The sequence below is a fragment of the Nycticebus coucang genome, chromosome 1 (genome assembly GCF_027406575.1).
Source record: "Nycticebus coucang isolate mNycCou1 chromosome 1, mNycCou1.pri, whole genome shotgun sequence".
In the NCBI taxonomy this organism is placed as follows: domain Eukaryota; kingdom Metazoa; phylum Chordata; class Mammalia; order Primates; family Lorisidae; genus Nycticebus; species Nycticebus coucang.
Genome location: NC_069780.1, coordinates 45494273 through 45514334, shown reverse-complemented (window position 1 = coordinate 45514334; position 20062 = coordinate 45494273). Strand labels below are relative to the sequence as shown.

General features: G+C 36.8%; 2 protein-coding genes across 3 annotated transcripts in view; one reads left to right on the top strand and one right to left on the bottom strand.

Moving 5' to 3' along the window:
- The first annotated feature begins 3305 nt into the window (after nt 1–3305).
- On the top strand, nt 3306–6581 carry C1H4orf3 (chromosome 1 C4orf3 homolog). 2 transcript variants are annotated; one of them, XM_053572839.1, is made up of 2 exons: nt 3306–3606; nt 4966–6581. In XM_053572839.1, the coding sequence occupies exon 1, from the start codon at nt 3392–3394 to the stop codon at nt 3599–3601; it is 210 nt and encodes a 69-aa protein (XP_053428814.1). In that variant the 5' UTR covers nt 3306–3391; the 3' UTR covers nt 3602–3606; nt 4966–6581. The 2 variants fall into 2 exon arrangements, with proteins under 2 accessions (XP_053428814.1, XP_053428888.1); XM_053572913.1 differs by having other exon boundaries at nt 3311–3597.
- Nucleotides 6582–8430: 1849 nt separating this feature from the next.
- USP53 (ubiquitin specific peptidase 53) overlaps nt 8431–20062 on the bottom strand; it is a 64448-nt gene continuing 52816 nt past the window's right edge. Inside the window, exons 15-16 of the mRNA XM_053572567.1 lie at nt 12473–12569; nt 8431–11571 (exon numbers count right to left, since the gene is read on the bottom strand). Of these exons, the coding sequence (XP_053428542.1) occupies nt 10587–11571; nt 12473–12569 (1082 nt within the window). The 3' untranslated portion in view covers nt 8431–10586. The remainder of the gene's footprint in view (nt 11572–12472; nt 12570–20062) is intronic.

Here is a 20062-nt window from a genome sequence, read left to right as displayed (position 1 = left end):
TTAAATGAACATACTAGCTGGACAGCTGCTTCAATAACTCTTTTAGAGTGCAATGGCATCGTTATAGTTCACAGAAGTCTAAAACTCCTGGGCCCAAGTGATCCTCCTGCTTCAGGTTCCTGAGTAGCTGAGACTACATATGCGCCACCACACCTGGCTAATTTTTCTATATATATATTTTTAAAGAGATGGTGTCTTATTCTTGCTCAGGCTGGTCCTGAACTCCTGAGCTCAAGCAATCCTCCCTTCTTGGCCTCCCAAAGTGCTAGGATTACAGTTACCTGTAGCATTAGCATACTGCTACTATGTGCGGCCTGCCTAAAGAATTCTGCTTTACCACCTTATGTTTATTAATTGATCATCTCCTGGCGGCACCTGTGGCTCAGTGATTACGGCGCCAGCCCCATAGGCCGAGGGTGGTGGGTTCAAACCCAGCCCCAGCCAAACTGCAACAAAAAAATAGCCGGGCATTGTGGCGGGTGCCTGTAGTCCCAGCTGCTTGGGAGGCTGAGGCAAGAGAATTGTGTAAGCCCAAGAGCTGGAGGTTGCTGTGAGCCGTGTGACGCCACGGCACTCTACCCGAGGGCGGTACAGTGAGACTCTTGTCTCTACAGAAAAAAAAAAAAAATTGATCATCTCCTTCCTGAGAATGTACTGCACTTGAACTAACTTCTGTTAAAAACACAAGCTGTCTTTGACTGTTAAAGCATTCTCCTACACTATCTTCTCCACTCCAGACCAATAAGGTAATTGTGCCAATATTATGTATAAATGTGCTGGATCATGGTTGTAGTGCAACTACAATCTGTAGATTCTAGAGTGTATTTTTCACTTGACTATGTGAAGGAGAAAAGTTCAAGGAGGTTGGGAAAATGCAGAACTCTTGAATGACAAGAGTTGGACTTATCAAGTTTACTTGACTAGATTTCAGTATAGTATTTTCTTTTTTTTTTTTTGTTAGATACAGAGTTTCACTTCATCACCCTTGGTAGAGTGCTGTGGCATCACGGCTCACAGCAACCTCCAACTCCTGGGCTTAGGCGATTCTCTTGCCTCAGCCTCCCAAGTGCTGGGACTACAAGGGCCGGCCACAACACCCGGCTATTTTTTGTTGCAGTTTGGCCGGGGCCGGGTTTGAACGCACCACCCTTGGTATATGGGGCTGGTGCCCTACTCACTGAAACACAGGCGCCGCCCAGTACTTCTTTTAAGTTAAATTGCTTTGGATTTAGGGACACAGTCTCCTCTACAACTCTACTTGTTTCTGTCAGGTGGAGTAATCAAGAATCAATGGGATTTTACAGGTATGAAGTCAGAAGAGATGATAGGATATTTCAACTAGATTTAGTTTAAATGACCACTCCCTGTTTACATGAATTACTTTATCAAGTCTGACAGATGTTCCTAACTCAAGAGATCAAACTATAGATGAGCATGTGACATTGTGCCAAAGACACATCTGAAACCATTTCGCAAGTTTTTCTGTTCACATTAGGCTACTTCTACACTAATTTCAATAGTTTTTAATCATGTTTCAATAACTAGGGGAATAATTGAATATTGAATTATTGTTTCAATAACTAGGGGATCAATTATTCCCCTAGTTATTAAGAATGCTTCCATCTTTTGTCCTTCCTGATTTTTGTAAAAACTCACATAAATCCAGTATCTTTTCCAGTCTCCAACACACAGATAATCTAGGTTATAGTCTAATTAATCCTCAGGCAACAGCCTTCTCATCCCCAGAATCTACAAAGCAAAAGACTTTATGTTTTTCTTTAAAAGTGGTATATTATCTTTGTTTCTATAACCCTATAACTGATTTGGAAGCAAACTAAAGCAAAGTTGGAAAGTTTTAAGACAACAACATTAAGAATGCTGGATTTGGGGAAGGTGCCTGTGGCTCAAAGGATAGGGTGCCAGCCCCACTGCTGAAGGTGGTGGGTTCAAACCCAGCCCTGGCCAAAAAAAAAAAAAAAAAAAAAAAGAATGCTGGACTTGGGGTTAATTTTAGGCTTTATAATTTTTTTTAGTAATCTCAGACAACTTTTTCCTTTCCTGTCTCATTTTCTAATTCTGGAAAATGGAGTAATCCCAGCCTCAGAGTTTTATGAAGATTTAATGACAGTTTATGTAAAAACACAACTACACAATCCTATCTCCATTTACTATGCACTAAGAGAACCGCTTATACGCCTAGATGCCTCCATTTTCTGAACAATTCAGCATGCATAATGTAATACAGAGAATATTTGAAATTGGAGCCATCAAGTAAAATCCAGGCAGTATGGGTCAATCATTTTCTTTTTGCAAGTATTCTAATCTTGCTGAGGCTCACTCCCAAACCTTCAGATTATTCTTGAATTCACTTATTTGAGGTACTCACAAAATTCTAGTAATTTGCTCTCCCTCTTAGAAACTCAACTGTTTTGAACTGCACATGAACTTTATGGACATACTGTACTTCACTGTTGGGCACTGACAACTAATACTTAATTTTGCAGCCTTTGATTAGCAAAGCGTTGGTAAATGTAGAGGGAGGGTTTGACTCTTTGGCACATGACTGGAAAAACAGGGTATATAAGATACCTTTTTAAAAAACTGTCCTTTAAACACAAAAGTCTGCTAACGTCGGTGGATTCTTATGGGAATTGGTTACAAATCCAGATTTTTATGTCACCCTTATGCCTGATTCCAGATGGGGCTGGTCGTTGGTGTTTATGTTAAGAAAATATGGTTAGTGTCTGTGAAGTCATGAAACTAAGATTGCTTAGCTTTTCCCCCAGTTATTAAAGAGCGATGTATTGGTTTGATTTTGTCTAGAGTACGGATCTGTAATTTGCCTAGCAAAACCTGTAATGTTTTTATTAATTAAAGATTACAGTATTTAAAAAAAACCTCTCAAGCTCATGATGTCTATCTCCCAAGTGCTGTTTCAAAGATAAAGCGTAAAACTCCAGAGACAGTACAAAACCCATGCGAGTCGGCCTTCCTAATACTTTGGCTTAAGGATCCCAAAGGAATACAGGGACGGGAGAGGCGATCCAAGGGCCGTTCCAAGGTGGAGGCCATCCCCTGGCGGGAACGGGACTGGAAGTCAGGGACAGTGTATTCCTCTTTCCAGCCAAACCTGAACAACCAGCTTTCCGCCCCCGCAAAGTAGAAGTGAACAACCCGCTTCTTTCCTCCAGGCAGAGGCCCCGCCGCCTACCCGCAGTCACTCAGGCCTGGGGGAGCGGGCCCGGCGCCTGCGCGGAAGGAGGTGCAGGCTCGGCCTACTTCCGGGGGCGGGGCCGCCGCGGCTTAGCCCAGTTTTCCGGCAGCAGAGGCGGAAGTGCAGGAACCAAGCGGCTCTGGGGTGCTGGACGTGAGGCTCTGCTGCGGGAGCGAGATGGAGGTGGGCGCGGCGGCGGTACCCGCGCGGGATGGTCTCCGCGAGCGGCGAGCCTTGGGCGAGGCTGGGAGGCAGGAACCGAACCACCATGTGCGGCCGCAGGCCGGGTCAAACAATCTTCAGAAACACTCCTACTGGTTGGATCTTTGGCTCTTCATTCTTTTCGACGTGGTGGTGTTTTTATTTGTGTATTTTTGGCCATGGTGAGTATGGTGAGTTGAGAGAACATTTACCCCATTTTGGGCGGGGTAGGGGAACTGAATTCCGGAGAGTTCTTGTCCAGTATGTCCGAGATCGCAGTGCTGATGAGAGGTGGAGTCGGGTCGTGGGGGAGACGGGAAAGGGACTGGAGTGAAAATGTCCTTGCTGGCACCTCGATGGCGGTCTTCAAAGAGGTGTGAAGGAGACTTTGCTTCATAGTTTCTTATGATTTAAAATGAAGCCAGTTGCACTACCGTGAAAAACTAAAGACGTTATGTAGCCTTTCGGAGCTTTATTTTTTCATCATGGCACGGAGGAGAGTGAAGATTGACAAAGTAGTGATTTATCTAAAAGCAGTTTGCGTGGAGTCTGGCTGTAGTACTTGCTCGACTAAAGGTGTGGTTACTGCACAACCGCGCAGGCGTCCCAAACTGAACTCTCAACAGCTTCTTACTCAAAGGTACTTACTTTTCAGTGTTCCCATTTAAGTAAACGTCAATTTTATCCGCTCAGTTACTCCTCCCAGAAACCTGAGACTCTTTTGACTTTCCCATTTTTTTTACACACACCCACACATCCTAAAACACCAACTGATAGGCCACAAAGTTCTGTGAAGTTCACTTTGCAAAATCCGTGCTCTAATTTTCACCGCCCTTCACTCTATAAAGACAATTCTGGCAGCGGGTAAAGCGAGGAACTGAGGGAATGGGGCAGGGAGGAAGCAAAACAAGAAGAGCGACCCAACTGGCAGTAAGAAACAAGTTCTGGAGAGAAGGCGGTGAATGAAGGAGGGCGCCTGTGGAAGAGGAGTGCAGCCAATTTAGACAGCCCTTCTGGACTTCGTAGTTGATTGTTCAAGCACTGTTAACTCCTCCCACTCATCATGCTTATGAGTTTTCTGAAATTTACTCTTCTTCTTAAGCAGTCAGTGCTTTCCGTATTCCTATCCCTAAATCTCCACGAAGATTTTGTTTTTTTCTTGGGCCCTTTGTCTTATTTCTTGGACAGAAAGGTAATTTTAATAAAATTCTCTGTTAAGCCATTTATAGAGGAAGATTTTCTACTCTCTTCCCCTTTTTCTTAGCTGAGACTGATAACTTCAGTAGAATGGGTTTTTTTTTCTTTTAACCCATATACCAAAGATGCATCAAGTACAGTAATTTTCTAAAAATGACCTGAATTTTCAGCTCTGAGTAGAAAATGGAAGCCTTTAATAGAAATAGTCCAGATTTTTTCATGTTTTTTATCAATATGTAAAAAATCATCTAGGATTAGGCAAGTGACTGTCAATCAAGATTTTCAGAAATTGGCATAAAGTGTTAAAATGGGACGATAAAGGAAATATTGCTGACAAATACTTGTTTTTACAGACGGGTTTGCTGATAGCTGCTTCTGGAATGAATTCCGAAGTTGACTACAAACTTCTTGAAAAAAGAAGACAGGATTGTACAGCAGAATTTCAAAACTATATGGGACTTTCATTTTATACTTTTCTTTTGCTTATTTGGAGAAATCTATTAAAGTGGGCAGGATCTTGCCCATTCATAAATAAGTTCTTAAAATTAGACTCTTTAATTCATGTTTAAAAACTTTGCAACATCTGGTGGCTTTACAGGGTTGAATATAAAAATATTTGTATTTAAAGGCTTAGTGTATTCATTAGGAAATATAGTTATGTCTTTAACCTTTTCAGGGTTGATCAGGGTTTAATATGCTGAAAATGATACGGTGAATAATAATGTGAGGTATTTATAAATTCAAAAATAAATTACTCAAAAGTGAAGGAACGATTTTCAGAGGAGGAATGGAGTATTCTTAAGATTGCATAGAGGTGCAACAAAAAAGATACACAGAAAATGTAGGCCCACAATTTGTTTATTGGCTCTAAGTACCAGTTAAACTTTTATTAATAGGTTAAGTGAGCATCTTATGAAAAGGTATGCCATGGGTGAAAGGTTGATGTAGTCTTAGAAAAAGTAGATAATATCCAGTGTTAGAAAGCTGCCATGCATGTCCTTTTACCTGTATGTCTTCTTTCTTCCTTTCAAACTCTTGAGCCCCTAAAGTGTCTGTAACTTACTTAAATATTTCAGTAACGTCAGTGTGATTATTTACTCATTCAAATGTTTGAGCTGTCGTTGGCCAGTGTTATTATAAGACACAGGGAACAAAACAGACAAAAATTCCTGCCTTCATGAGGCTAGAGGTTAATGTTGTTATTCAGCTTTCCTTAGTGTGTGTTTGTTTAATGTGTGGCCTAAGACAATGCTGCTTCTAACGTGCAGCAGAGAAGAAAAAGGGTTGGACATGCCTAAAGGACACAGAACTGGAATTTCACTGAATTTACTAAATAGATTGTATCACTTGTTTTTGCAGTACTTGCTAATAATTTTATCTAATCAATGTTTACTTACGTAGTTGAGTTTTATTTTAACAAATTACCTGGTGGTTGAGGGGGATTAACAGTTCTTACATAGTTTACTATTCGGTCACAGTCATAATAATCCATACTACCTTTTTGAACCTATTGCCAACTACCACAACTATCAGATAATTCTGAAAATTTCTGTTAATAGTGAAGATAGATCTTAGTGTGATAGTTAATTCTATGTATCAACTTGACTGGGCTAAAAGATGCCCAGATAGCTGGTAAAATATTTCTGGATGTTTTTAGAAGACATTAACATTTGAATCAGTAGACTGGGTAAAAGAAGAGCAACTATCTCCAGGGTGGTCATCATTCAACCCCTTGAGGGCCTGGATGGAATAAAAGGCAGAGAAATACCAAATTGTCTCTCTGCTTAAGCTGGAACATCTCCCTCTTTGTGCTTAGATATTGGCAATCCTGGTTCTCAAGCCTTTGGATTTTGGACTGGAACTACACCACTTGCTTTGGAGGGCCTACTTTTTGCAGATATTGTGGGACTTTTCAGTATCCATAATTATGTGAGTTCATCCTTTATAATAAATTTGTATGTCTATATGATATGCTGTTGGTTCTGGTGACTCACACACTTATTATTATGACATGATTATAATTGGCATACAAAAATAGTGGTAGCTGGGTGTGGTGGTGCATGCCTATAGTCCCAGGTACTTGGGAAGCTGAAACAGAAAGATTGCTTGAGGCCAGGCGTTTGAGACTATATTGTGCTGTAATTAAGCCTGTGGATTGCCACTGTGCCCCAGCATAGGTAACATGGGAGATCCCATCTCCTCAAAATAAATCTCTTTAAAAAAATAGTGGCAGTATGAAGGTTATGCAGATAGTAAGATATTGTAGCTACCATTGAACTGTGCCATTACAAGTACAGTATCTGTTTACGTTGTCCATACTTCGAAGGCTTTCAAGTGGATAAATGGGACCCCAAAACAGTTGCAAACTATGACAAAAACAAAGACATCAAAAGAACAGTGTGATTTTAATCTGATAAATTCCTTCATAAATTTCACAATTTCATGTAAATGAAGTTATTCGTTACATTTGAAATGAATTGGCTTATTAGCAGTTATAAGGAACAGATTTAGGGTCTGTTAACCTTAAATTTTTAATTTGTAGAGCACTCCAAATGCCTAGTGCCTATGTGGGATGGAAGTACATTTGGAGACCTAAGGATATTTACGGTCAGTAAAGGTATTTTAGATTATGCTCTAGGACTCAGGGGTCCTCAAACTTTTTAAACAGGGGGCCAGTTTACTGTCCCTCAGATAGTTGGAGGGCCGAACTATAGTTTAAAAAAAAAAAAACAAAAAACTATGAACAAATTCCTATGCACACTGCCCATATCTTATTTTGAAGTAAAAAAACAAAACGGGAACAAACACAATCATACCACCTCACGTGGCCTGTGTGCGGGCCTAGTTTGAGGACCCCTGCCTAGGTCATCAAATAAGGGCCAAATCTGGCTGGCTACCTGTTTATATGAACAAGTCCTGTGTGCTAAGAATAGCTTTTATGTTTTCAAACAATTGAAAAGACTTTGATGACATGTGAAAATCAAATGCAGTCTGGATTTCAATCCATGCCCGTTTGTCTACATATTGTTAATGGCTGTTTTTCAGAGAAATGCAAAGTTGAGTATTAGAAATTTTATGATCCACAAAGCCTATATTAGTTACTAGCTGGCTTTTTTTTTTTTTCTTTCCTTTTTTAGCTTATACACAACAGGCATTTACTGCTCATAGTTCTAGAGTGTAGAAGCCTGAAGCTAGGTGCCAGCGTGATCAGGTTCTGGTGAAGTCCCTCTTCTGCCAACTTTTCACTGTATTTAGAAGGCTTTCTTGCTTTTTTTTTTTTGCAGTTTTGGCCAGGGCCAGGTTTGAAACTGCCACCCCCAGTATATGGGGCCGGCGCCCTATTCCTTGAGCCACAGGTGCTGCCCTCTCGCTTTCTTACAAGGCACTAATTCCCTTAGGAGGGCTCTACCCTCTTAACCTAATTACCTCCCAAAGAACTATGTACTGCCATTTTACTGGGGACAGGGCTTCAACATGTGATTTTTGGGGCTACACAAACATGGAGTCTACAACAGTACAAGATCAAGACTAAATACTGGAGCAGAACAATGTAGCAGTGGACTTAAACCCTAGAATATGCAGGAGTGCTGTCTGGCTCTTTATCTTATAGAAAGTTTACTAACTCCTCTTTTACGAGTTGTGATTTAGATCTTTTTGAAGTTTTAACTTTCAGGAATCTGTGATAGACAACATGTCCTGATCAGTGTAATTCCAAGTACCCTCAACTTAAATTTCCCATAAAATATATAAATTGTAATCCATGGGGGCAGGTGTGTGGGAGGGAGGGACACAGTTCATGAACACAAAGAACAGTCCAATCATATTAAAAATGAGTTTATCTTAAATTTTTTGAACCAGAAGCAACTGGTTTCACATGAATATATAACATTCTGAAAATGAATATTTTAAACATGATTGTTGGGTGCATTATTTTAAAAGGCATAATAAGCTTCTAACCAGATGTATAAAAATAAATACGCACCCTAGAAGTAAAAGTTTTACATGTGAATGATTAGTTAGTAAATATGTATTCGATCTGTATTTGGAGTGTTATAAAAACAAAAGGTCAGTTTCTAGTTTGTTTCACCCTGGACGGTACTTTTTGGGCAAAACTGGACATTTCTGTTTGATGTTTGCAACTCAACTGAGTTGAAAAGACAAATTTAGGAAACTATTAAATACAGAAATTAGTTTAAATGTTTCAATAATACATTTCCAACTGAGTTATATTAACCAAACAGAAATTAAAAAAAAAAAACCTACACAGAAGGTTTTTGAAAGCTATTAGAAATATTTGAAGCCCATTTTCTAGTATTTTACAATGTTATAAAAGCAACAATTAAAAACACTGACATTTCAAATACAATTTACAGACTTTACATTATTTACAGACCTCCATACTAAAAATTATGTTAAAAATAAGATTTCTTAAACAATAAAATTTAGTTTAGTGGGTATTCAAGTATTTCTAAACAAGAATATAAAATAACCACTATCATGGTTAGAAAAGGCTAGTCAAAACTTCTATATAGGTAGAAAATAAAATTTGGCCAAGATCTAATAACTGGGTAGAGTTAAACTTTTATAAGCAATTATTTTCTATTTATCTAAAAGTGTTCATATTTAATCATTTACATTTTAGAATATTTTAATGCAATTTATGAAATCAGCCAAGATATGGAATGTACTAGTTTATTGAATCATATGTTATATGCATGAAATTTACCCATTTAGGGATGTAAAGAGAATTTTAATTCTGATTCTCAATTCTCTGGAGTGAACATTAAAACTAACTCTAAGTTTACCATTAGTTTATTAGCTTAGTATAAAATAAAATGACAACTAATGAAATAAGGCAATTAAAGTAACTTATTTTCACTCCTAAAGTCATGATAATAATGAAAAATTTCTTTGTTTTTAAACAAAGTCATCCCCACGAAAGTAGTTGAGATACAATTGCTATTTGTTTAGAGTATAAAAAAAAAGGGAAGGATGCTCAAATTAAACATTAACATTAAAGGTTTAATTAAAATTAAACCTATGTGAAAGGCAGAAATTTCATCTGGAAACCTAAATAGATTTTCAGATTCAAGAAGGTGAAAATCAGTAAAATGGGTTGACAAGATTATAGCAGAGAAAAACACAGTGGGCAGTTACAGTGACGTTGCCAACAAGAGGGCCCTAGATTAATTCTTAACACTGGTTGTTAGCAGCCCAACATAAACCAAAATAAAGACCATTCACATTTCATATAAAATTTTAAAAAATGTAACAAGATAAATAAATATAACAAAGTTTAAGTACTTTTTAGCTTACACAGCTGAAGTAGTATTTATGGACACATAATAGTCAAAGGTCTAATTCATGTTAACTAGGAGCAAAGTTAAATTCAATATGATTTTGAAAATTTAATTTAAAAACTTAATCTTAAGGCATTTTTTCCCCAAATGCTATCAAATTCAAGGGTCATTTTTTTTTTAAGACACTTAGTGGGATCATACATAGTAGACTATCACAGAAGTCAAAAATAAATGGGCGAAACTCCAATCTTGGTTACCCATTAGAAAGTGCGTCTTCATAAACCAAATAGTTCTTCGACTAGATAAACTATGTATCACTTGGTATTTTTCCATTAGCATAGTTTACAATCTACACACAAGTACTGGTTTATTTAATACTGGTTAGTAGCCACACATCAGAGGGACAAATTTTTTATTCAACTGTAGTATATAGCAAATGAATTGTTATATACCCCGGTTTTTTATTTTTCAAGGCATGCCAAGACTATTCAAAGGGACTTCTAAAATGCCAATAAACTGATCAGCGTAAAACTTTATATAAATTATACACACACACATAAATTGGTGACTTTAAAAATGCTATGGGTTTTGATTTAGTATCACTAGGTTTGGTCAGTAAGTTCCTTTTATAGTTAAATGGCCTCTGAGAAGTACAAGCTTATCAAGGCCATCATTTATCTATTACAGTGTATGCTAGGTTTACATCTTTGCTCAGAAGGGTAGCCTGAACCAAGACTATTATGTAACACAGGCCCCACGGCTCTTTCACTCTGAGATAGTGAATTATCATTACAAAAGCCGCTGCTTTCTGGAAAACACAGCTTAGGTCTCTGATGATACTTCAATCTATATGTATCAGTCATGCAGCTATCAACTGAAAAATAGGTGGTTAATGATATTGTCTCATTTGTACAGGGAGAACTAGAGTCTAGTTCTGGTTGGCAAAATGCATCACTAATTGCACCTGAGTTTGCCTGAACATCATTAGTTGAAGAGCTGGATGGGTAGTCTGATGTGTTATCAACACGTTCTTTCACTTGACATGTTCCTTTCCGTCTTTGATCATTTACATATATACTCACTTCTAAATTTGGTTCTGAAGCTATACTTAAACTGTGCTTTGGAAGACTAGAAGAATTAGCTTGAAACACCTCTGTAAGATTGACATCAGCTGTAGATTCATTTTTCTCCGACTGTAGCACACTAGTTATAGCGTATTTCTTTGGTGGCAAAGGGGGTGGTAGATTCTGGCAATAAGGTTTTGGCATCTGACACCCATCAGATCTGCAGGTTGGCTGAACTGTATGTTCTTTGGACAGAGAGTTCTCAGAGTAACATTGTTCCGTCATACTTTGTTGCTGGAAGAGGGGGGCAATTTCTGGCTTTAAGCCAATATTTCTCATGTGTGAAGAGCTCAATGAAGATGGTAAGACTATTTCATTGCTGTTCACTCTCTTCCCAGAAGCAGAGTTATCACCATGAAAAGGCAAACCTCTTCTCTCAGAATTTTCTATATTAAGTGTCTCAGAAAATCTGCATTCATCTGGTTTTTCAAGTTTCTGTTCATCTGACTGATGGGTATGTTCTCTTGCAGTATGGTCCTTGGTTTGTGGACTGGGTGAAGGAAGTAATTTTCCACTGGTTTCATGAATATGTGACCTGAAATATAAAAGTAAAAACAAAGCTATATGCAAATATGTAGAACTAGGAAAACAAACATTTGTCCTGTAGTTTGATTTGTCCAATATGTGGCTTATATTAACTTTTTATTTAAACATTTAACAATAGAAAGGTGAAGATATTCCCAACCATCAACATTTTCTGCCTTCTCTGAATCCAAAACTTCATGACTTAATATGTGTATGCTTACCAGAAACATACATCATTATCAAAATCGTATTTCTAATAATTAGAAATATAATTTTAAAAACTAATTGCAACTTAAAAACACTAAAATTACATTTATTTATGATAAAATATAGCATAGAACTTATGGAAAAAATATTACAACCAATAATTCAATACTCTGAAACTTTCCAAAGTTTAACGACAAGACAGGTAGAGGTATTTAAATTCTGATACATACTAATATGAGGACAGTGTACTAATTTAAAATTAGTTTATTTAAGATTACCTCTAGGTAATAATTATCTTCTAAGGTGAAGATAAATGATATCACATTGCAAATTTTTTCTAGTGTGAATTACATGGAATTACATACAATAGAATGGTACAAGAGAGTTGAGACTTGCTAGGTAGACAGAACTACAATCAAATTTCAGCTCCATTGCTTTGGCAGCATTACATCATCTAAGCCTCAGATGTCCTCTTTTTTGTAAAATACTACCTACCTCATAAGAATGCAAAACAGAAAATCAGATGTTATACACGTGTATGGCATTTTGTGGGCCTTCTATCCTTAGCTCCACATCCTACTAATGATTCCCAAATAAGTAGGCGTCATAGTAATACCGTAGACTCACTGCTTATGCCCTTCTGATAAGAGCCCCCATGATGTGTGCACTCCGGAAAAGAAGGCTTTTATTTTCTCTGTGATTACCTTTTTATCAAATTATTTTTTATTTGGAGATGTGATTCTGGGTGGAACTCATGAGATTTATAGCCTGCTTCCAAATTCTTGAGTTCTTTTCTAAAGCCTGTGGTGGGGAGGAAAGGAGAGGAAAACAAAATTATTTAAATAATCTTACGGAATTTATTCTATTTATACTTCTCTAAAGTTTTCTATAAAGAGCTAAATTCTTGGGCGGCACCTGTGGCTCAGTGAGTAGGGTGCCGGCCCCATATACCAAGGGTGGCAGGTTCAAACCCAGCCCGGGCCAAACTGCAACAAAAAAATGGCTAGGCATTGTGGCGGGCGCCTGTAGTCCCAGCTGCTCGGGAGGCTGAGGCAAGAGAATCGCGAAAGTCCAGGAGTTAGAGGTTGCTGTGAGCCATGTGACGTCATGGCACTCTACCTGACGGTGGTACATTGAGACTCTGTCTCTACAAAAAAAAAAAAAAAGAACTAAATTCTTTTCCAATTAAAAAACAGGAAATTTATTCTTTAAGACTCAAAATGACAGCTGTTTTTTGAACCCTTTATAAAAAATGTATGGTTCTTTGTTCAGTTTATTATCACTTAAGGATGTCAGCAATGCCAGAATTGTGCTATTCCTGCTAGGTCATGTAGAACTGTGTTTCCCCTGTTATATGAAACATGATCTTCATTGAGAAAGTGTTATAATGGAAAAATCCAGCATTTGAAGATAATCGGCTTAGGTTGAAGTTCGGACTCAGTAATTACAGGGTGGTAAGCAAGCCTTTTCACCCCTCACAATCTCAGTTTCCTTGTTTATACAATGGGATGATAATCCATTTTTCCTACCTCATAGGAATATTAGGAACATTCAGTGAATTTAAATGGGTGAGAGGTTGTTATGACAGCATGTAAAATATTAGACCAGAAATAACTAGCTATTATTTACTGACTGCTTATTCAAGTTGGAAGAAGAACCTTATGAAGAAATTACTATCATCTTGATTTTGTAGATGAGAAAACAGAGGCTTAGGAAGGTTAATAAGTAACTTGTCCAAGGTCACACAGCTAGGAAATCTATGTATGATTCAAAAGTCCATGTTCTTAACCATGATTCCTTATTATCTCCTTATAATTGTTACTAATCCCCAGTTCTGATACACAGTAGGCACCAATAGTTTTTAAATTTAATAGTATCATGAAAAGATTTCTCTCTTATAAATACTACCTTAACTAAAACAGCTCTACTAAAAATGACTATTGCCCTCTAATCTTTAATATATCTAAATAAGACCAAATCTGGACCATATATAAAGCAGGCTCAACCAAACATAATCCTGAAAGATAAATCTTATTTTACAGGGTAAAGCTGAAGAAAAGGGAACTAAGACATTTAGATTTATAGAGAAATTTACTTAAGACCATTCCAATTTTTGTTACCCCCTTATGGGAGAGCAAGTGTTTTATATCTGAGAACCTGAAGGTCTGCAGGGAGCTTTTTCCTTCACTAAAAGCACAAAGAACCAGGGCACCACTATACGGATGGAAAAACTCAAGTACCAAGATACAGACAAAGCACAGAAGTATCTTTGGAGTTCAGTTAACACCATATCACCTGCTTATATTAGAAATGGAAACTAGAAAACTAAAGTTATGTTAGTCATATATCCCTACAGCTACAATTTAGAGAATGTCCAGTATGTCCTAGTTATATATTTTTCTAGTTCAGTTCTCAAAGTGTAGCCACAGAACCTTTCAAGGGTCTGTGAAGTCAGACTGATTTTCATAATACTGAGACATCACTTTTGACCATGTTGACATTTGCACTGCTAGCACTGTTCTAGGCAATGACACCAAATTGTATTAGTCATTGTATTCTTCATTGCCACACTGTTGTGTGTTTTTTTAAAGCCAGTTTCACTTAATGCTTGATGAAACAGCAAAATTTATTTACTTTATTAATTTACTTAATTTACACATCTTTTTGTTATTCTGTGTGAGGAAATGGGAAATACACATGAAGTATTTTTGCTGCATACTTGAGACAGTTTTTTCAAGAAAAAGCATTGAGAGGATAGTTTGAGTTACCACTTGAATTTAGCTGGTTTTATCAAGCAATACCATTTTTACCTGAAAAGAATGATGGATGAACTTTAGTTATTCAGACTTGGGTAATGGCAGATTAGAGGCAACCTGTCACTTCATGGAAAAAAGCTGGTATCTCTATTGCTAATGACAAAATTAAAACTTTTAAATGAAAGTAAGTATTCTGGCAAACCTGAATCTACCCACGTAAGTTCTGCAACTTCCCAATACTTATAAAAGGCTTCCTGCTAATATCTTTGGTGATGTTAACAAAAGCGGTTTTTTAAAAAGATGTGACATTAATTAAATATATCAACACATGAAGGATTTGCATAACTTAGCAAATGACTTAATGGATGTTACAAAATCATGCGTGAGTAAAACATCCATTAAAAGTGCAAGAGGGACTAATGTGTTTGAATGTAACAAAGGATGAAGCATTATCTACTATGGTTTCAGATTTCACATTGTAATTAACCTTGAAGAAGAATATCCATAATTTCTAGGAAAGTCTATAAAAATTCTCCCATTTCCAACTACATTGTGTGTGAGGCTGGATTTTCTTATGTGCAGAAATTATCAACGACAATCTGAATACAACAACAAACACAAGAATTCAGCCATCTTCTATGAAGCCAGGCATTACAGAGATTTGGAAAGCGTAAAACAATGCCATTCATCCTGCTAAATTTTTTTGTTTTCAGAAGCCATCATTTTTCATTAAAAATGTGACTAATGTTAACATAGAAGGGGTTTATTATTCTTTAAATGAATAAATATTTTTAAGTCTTCAGTTTTAATGCTTAATGTAGCAAATATTGATAAATATAACCTATAGAAACAAAAGCTCTTTGAGGTCATCAATACTTTTTTAAGAGTACAAAGATACCCTGAGACCAAAAAGTTTGAAGATTGAAGTACTAGTTGATTATGTTAATCTTTTATAACCTCAGTTACTATTCTGTGAAACAACTCTCCTTTCTACGCTCAGGGAAACTCAGGCTCAAAGAAGTTAATTGACTGAATTAATACTATAGAGCTGGTAAACAACTGTGCAAACCAATTCGGCATTAACTTTGAAACCAGTGCTCTCGCCCTTCCCTGCAAGCTCTTTTTTGTATAGGCCATGAATAAACAAAGTCATTACACTGAATCTCCTTCTGAGCAAATAGGCTATTTGTTTGAACATGTCATGTTTTCACACACTGATACCCACAGAAGATACCGAAATATTAATTGCCTATACTTTTATAACAGTTCCAGTAAGCTTTTCTACATTCTCCCATATTTCTAGCTGACTTTTCCATCATGTTCATTTATCTCAGTTTCCTCCCAATCTCCTGCTTCTAATCTACTGTACACCAAAAAGAAGAACAAGTATCCAATGTACTCAGCCCTACTATGAAACTAATTTATAGCTTTCACATGAAAGCTATAACCCTATTACAGCACAAGAATTTGGGGAAAGGGGCAAGGGAGGGGAGTGGAGGGGGGAGGCTGGTTGGAGGGAGGGTAATTGGTGGGACCACACCTACGGTGCATCTTAGAAGGGTACATGTGAAACTTACTAAATGCAGAATATAAATGTCTGAACACAATAACTAAGAAAATGCCATGAAGGCTATGTTAACCAGTTCGATGAAAATATTTCAAATTGTATATAAAAGTAGCACATTGTACCCCATGATTGCATTAATGTACGCAGCTATGATTTAATTAAAAAATAAAAAAGACCACAAAGAAACAAAAGAATACAAAGAAACAAAAGGATACAAAATCAAAGTTATTAAAGCAGTGGCTTTTATTTTTTAAACAATATAGAGAACTGTCTTAGATGGTTTTATAATCCCCAAATCAATCTAGGTACATTTTTAAAAATCGTTCTGTCACTCAAATCCAACTGGAATCTACAGTTGATCAAAATATTTAAAATTTGCCCTATTTGGGCACCCATAGCTCAGTGGTTAAAGTGCTGGCCCCGTACACTGGGGGTGGTAGGTTCAAACCCAGCCAGGGCCTCCTAAAAAAAAAAAAATTTGCCGTATGAAAAAAATCTATATTTGATTATGATCAGGCTTTGCAAGTTAAATGTTAGCAGCAATTTCCAAGAGTCATGAAATATGTATGAGAATTTAATACCCTGTCACATGCCTCGCATAGTAAATAAAATGAGGGGAACTAGGCTGGTATTCGTCTGTTTAAGATTTAACACTCTTCTACTCAACTGCCACAATCTCTCTGCTTGTGTCATTTGTGCCTTTATGTTACTGTTTTTCCAGAGGATGGCACAATGTCTAGCACATAGAAGATATTCGAATTAAAGTCTGCAGAATGAATGAACAATTGCATGAAAAACATACTGATTTTATCTAAATCCCCCCCCCCCCCATTCTCACCATGTTCCCAACTCACTGATTCAGGACCAAATAAGTATGAATTGAGACAAATCTTATCCCTCCCTTTCACAAGTGCAATATCAATAAAGGCAGTAAAATTTATCTGAGTATCTCTCTAGTAGGAATATATAATTTTTCATGCTTAAGGAAACAGTCATGTGTAAGCCTGACACACTGCCTGAGGCTCAGAAACTATCACTCGCTTCAATAGCTGTTTTATGATTAATACATGTATGTATATATGTCAAAGAGAACCTCAGTAATTTCTCAATGCTTAAAGCTTGAATAATTTTTAAGTTGAAATTATGTTTATTTTACTTCTTAGCTTCTCCATAATCTTAACATGCACAAACAAGAAAAAAGAAAATATTTAATTCTTGAATAATTCTTTACTTATATTAAGAGTATCCACACAGTGGGCAGCAGGAGGCAGCAGAGGTCTTTATACATGTGTTTGAAATTTTAATATCACTGTGGCGGGCATGCAACCAAGTGGTTTGACTTCAGAATTCCAACTAACTTAAAAATAGATGTGTTATTTTTCTCTTCTGCTGACATAGACATCTATGTGTGTCTTTGTGGCGGATTCTGGCTCCAGGTTATTTGCTTATCTAAAATAGTCTGATTTTAACCTTGGCATAGAAAAAAAATCTCCACGTCAAGACCAGAAGCTTTAACAATACAAATTTTGATGCTGTATGTAAAAAAAACCCAAAGCACAATATTCAAGAAATCAAAATACATATTTCATTTGAAAAGATGACCTAGGTTTAAAACAGACTTATACAGCAATAAAATCAGACCACTAATTATTTCAAAAGAAGTAATTTAATCAACGACCTAATTTACAATAAGAATACACTTAAATAAAATTTGTATATGTCACAATAATCACAAAATTTTAACTGGATAAATATTTCTGGCTCAATATAGCACATATTAAAAAGGAGTAGAGAGATACTTTTAAATGTATAACAATCTATACTATCAGATAACTAAATTTTGGGATGTCACAAAATGAAAAGGTGAGAGTTCTTTTCTCACTGAAATTATAATTTAAATGCAAAACCAATATTGCTATTTTGCTACAAATTCAATTTCAATCCTGAAAGTTTATAAATATGTTTTAAAAATACCATTTGTGCTGTGGGTGGGCCGCAGCAACAGAGAAGAAATTACGTGTTATCAGTCTAAGAAATCAGAATAATGTGCACCAAAGAAAACTGACGGATAAAGGAGCCTCTTTCTCTAAATACACTTCCTAATGTATTTATTTCAAATACACAAACTCTTCAGTTTGCCAAAAACATCTTAGAGGAAATTATCAAATTTATGTAAACGTACAAGCTCTTCCAATAAAACCTTTTACTTACTAATTCTAGGATTTAGCACAACATTAAGGGTAGTATAGTTCATTTAAGAAAGTAGAGGTACAGACTTTGTATGTAATAAGAAGGGAATCAACAAACATTTTTGATTGCCGATTAACTTCTTTCACTTTTATTTGTCATTTCCATGATCAGGACTCTTGGCTAGAACAAAGTCTGACTGCTGGGATCAAATGAGATTAAGCAAAGTATTGCAGACTCCAAAGGCAGATGGCAAAAGTTCTCGAAAGACCTTTACAAGAACTTTTGCCAATAATTGCCTTGTGAACTACTAACCTGTGTATTTATCTCAGTAGCTAACCTTACCTCATAGAAAAGTCCATTGGGAATAAATACTACTTCAACTGTCCCACCTAACACAAATACACATGTATCAATACCTAACACAAATACACACGCACTCCTATTTTTATTGTTGTTGAGAGACAGTCTTGCTCGGCCAATTGGCCAGAGTGCCATGGCCTCGGGCCTCAGTCTAGCTCACAGCAACTTCAAACTCCTGGGCGCAAGTGATCCTCCTGCCTCAGCTTCCCAGGTAGCTGGAACTACAGGTGCCCACCATACCACCAGGCTAATTTTTCTATTTTGAGTGGTGATGGGGTCTCACTCTTGCTCAGGCTGATCTCCAACTCCTGAGCTCAAGCGATCCTCCCATCTTGGCCTCCCAGACAGAGTGCTAGGATTACAGGCATGAGCCACCTGCACTGCTTTTCATCTGTCTAGTCACATAAAAGCTGCTGTTACTTTTTATTCAAATTCTGTCTCTCTCCCTTGTTTCCTCTCATTCCACCTCATGGGTCTTACTCTATCAATTATTGTTCTGTTCTATTCTTTACACTTCTCTCTCCCTCTATAAATCATTAGGTTCTTTATCTTCTGCAATATAAATGCCCAAGCATCTCCATTAAAAGAAAAATACAAAACCAAAACCAAGCTCTTGGTTTTACTCCCAGGCGTCCACAGACTTTTTAAACAGGGGCCAGTTCACTGTCCCTCAGACCATTGGAGGGCCGGACTATAGTTAAAAAAAAAACAAAACAAAACTATGAACAAATTCCTATGCACACTGTACACATCTTATTTTGAAGTAAAAAAACAAAACGGGAACAAATACAATCACACCACCTCATGTGGCCCGCGGGCCGCAGTTTGAGGACACCTGTAGCTAGGCAATGCCTCATTGCTATTTATAGCAAAGGTTTTCACAGACAAAATTCAATTCTTTACTTCTTTTATTTACTTTTTATTTTACTGTAATCTTTTAAAACTTTTTATTTGGAAATACTTTCAAAAAGTTCAGAAAGTTGAAAGATTAAAAATAATTTAAAAAATGCAAAAGAGAATAAAAAAATACATAAATAAAAATAATTCAAAGCATACCTGTATATCCTTTCTCTGGATTCACCTACTATTAATATTTTAATAATAGGGTTTTTTCCTTGAACCACTTGAGAGTAAAGTCCAAACACCATATTGGCTTTTTTTTTTTTCTGTGAACCCTTTGAATGTAAGTTACAAACATTTACTTCTAAATGTACTTTACCTTTAAATACTTCAGCTCTACCTTGATCTTGCTTCTATTTCTAATGTTCTCCTAACACTGCTTTTCCTATATTACTAATGACTTACAAACTGCTAAATCAGACTGGAATTTTTTAATCATTATTCAGCTTAAGCTGCAGCCATTCTCCCGCTGAAGCTCCCCATCCCTGTTGCCTGCGGTGCCCCCGTCCGTGGTACATTCT

Coding starts and splice junctions, on each gene's coding strand:
- C1H4orf3 (XM_053572839.1), top strand. CDS start 3,392: ATGGAGGTGGGCGCGGCGGCGGTACCCGCGCGGGATGGTCTCCGCGAG.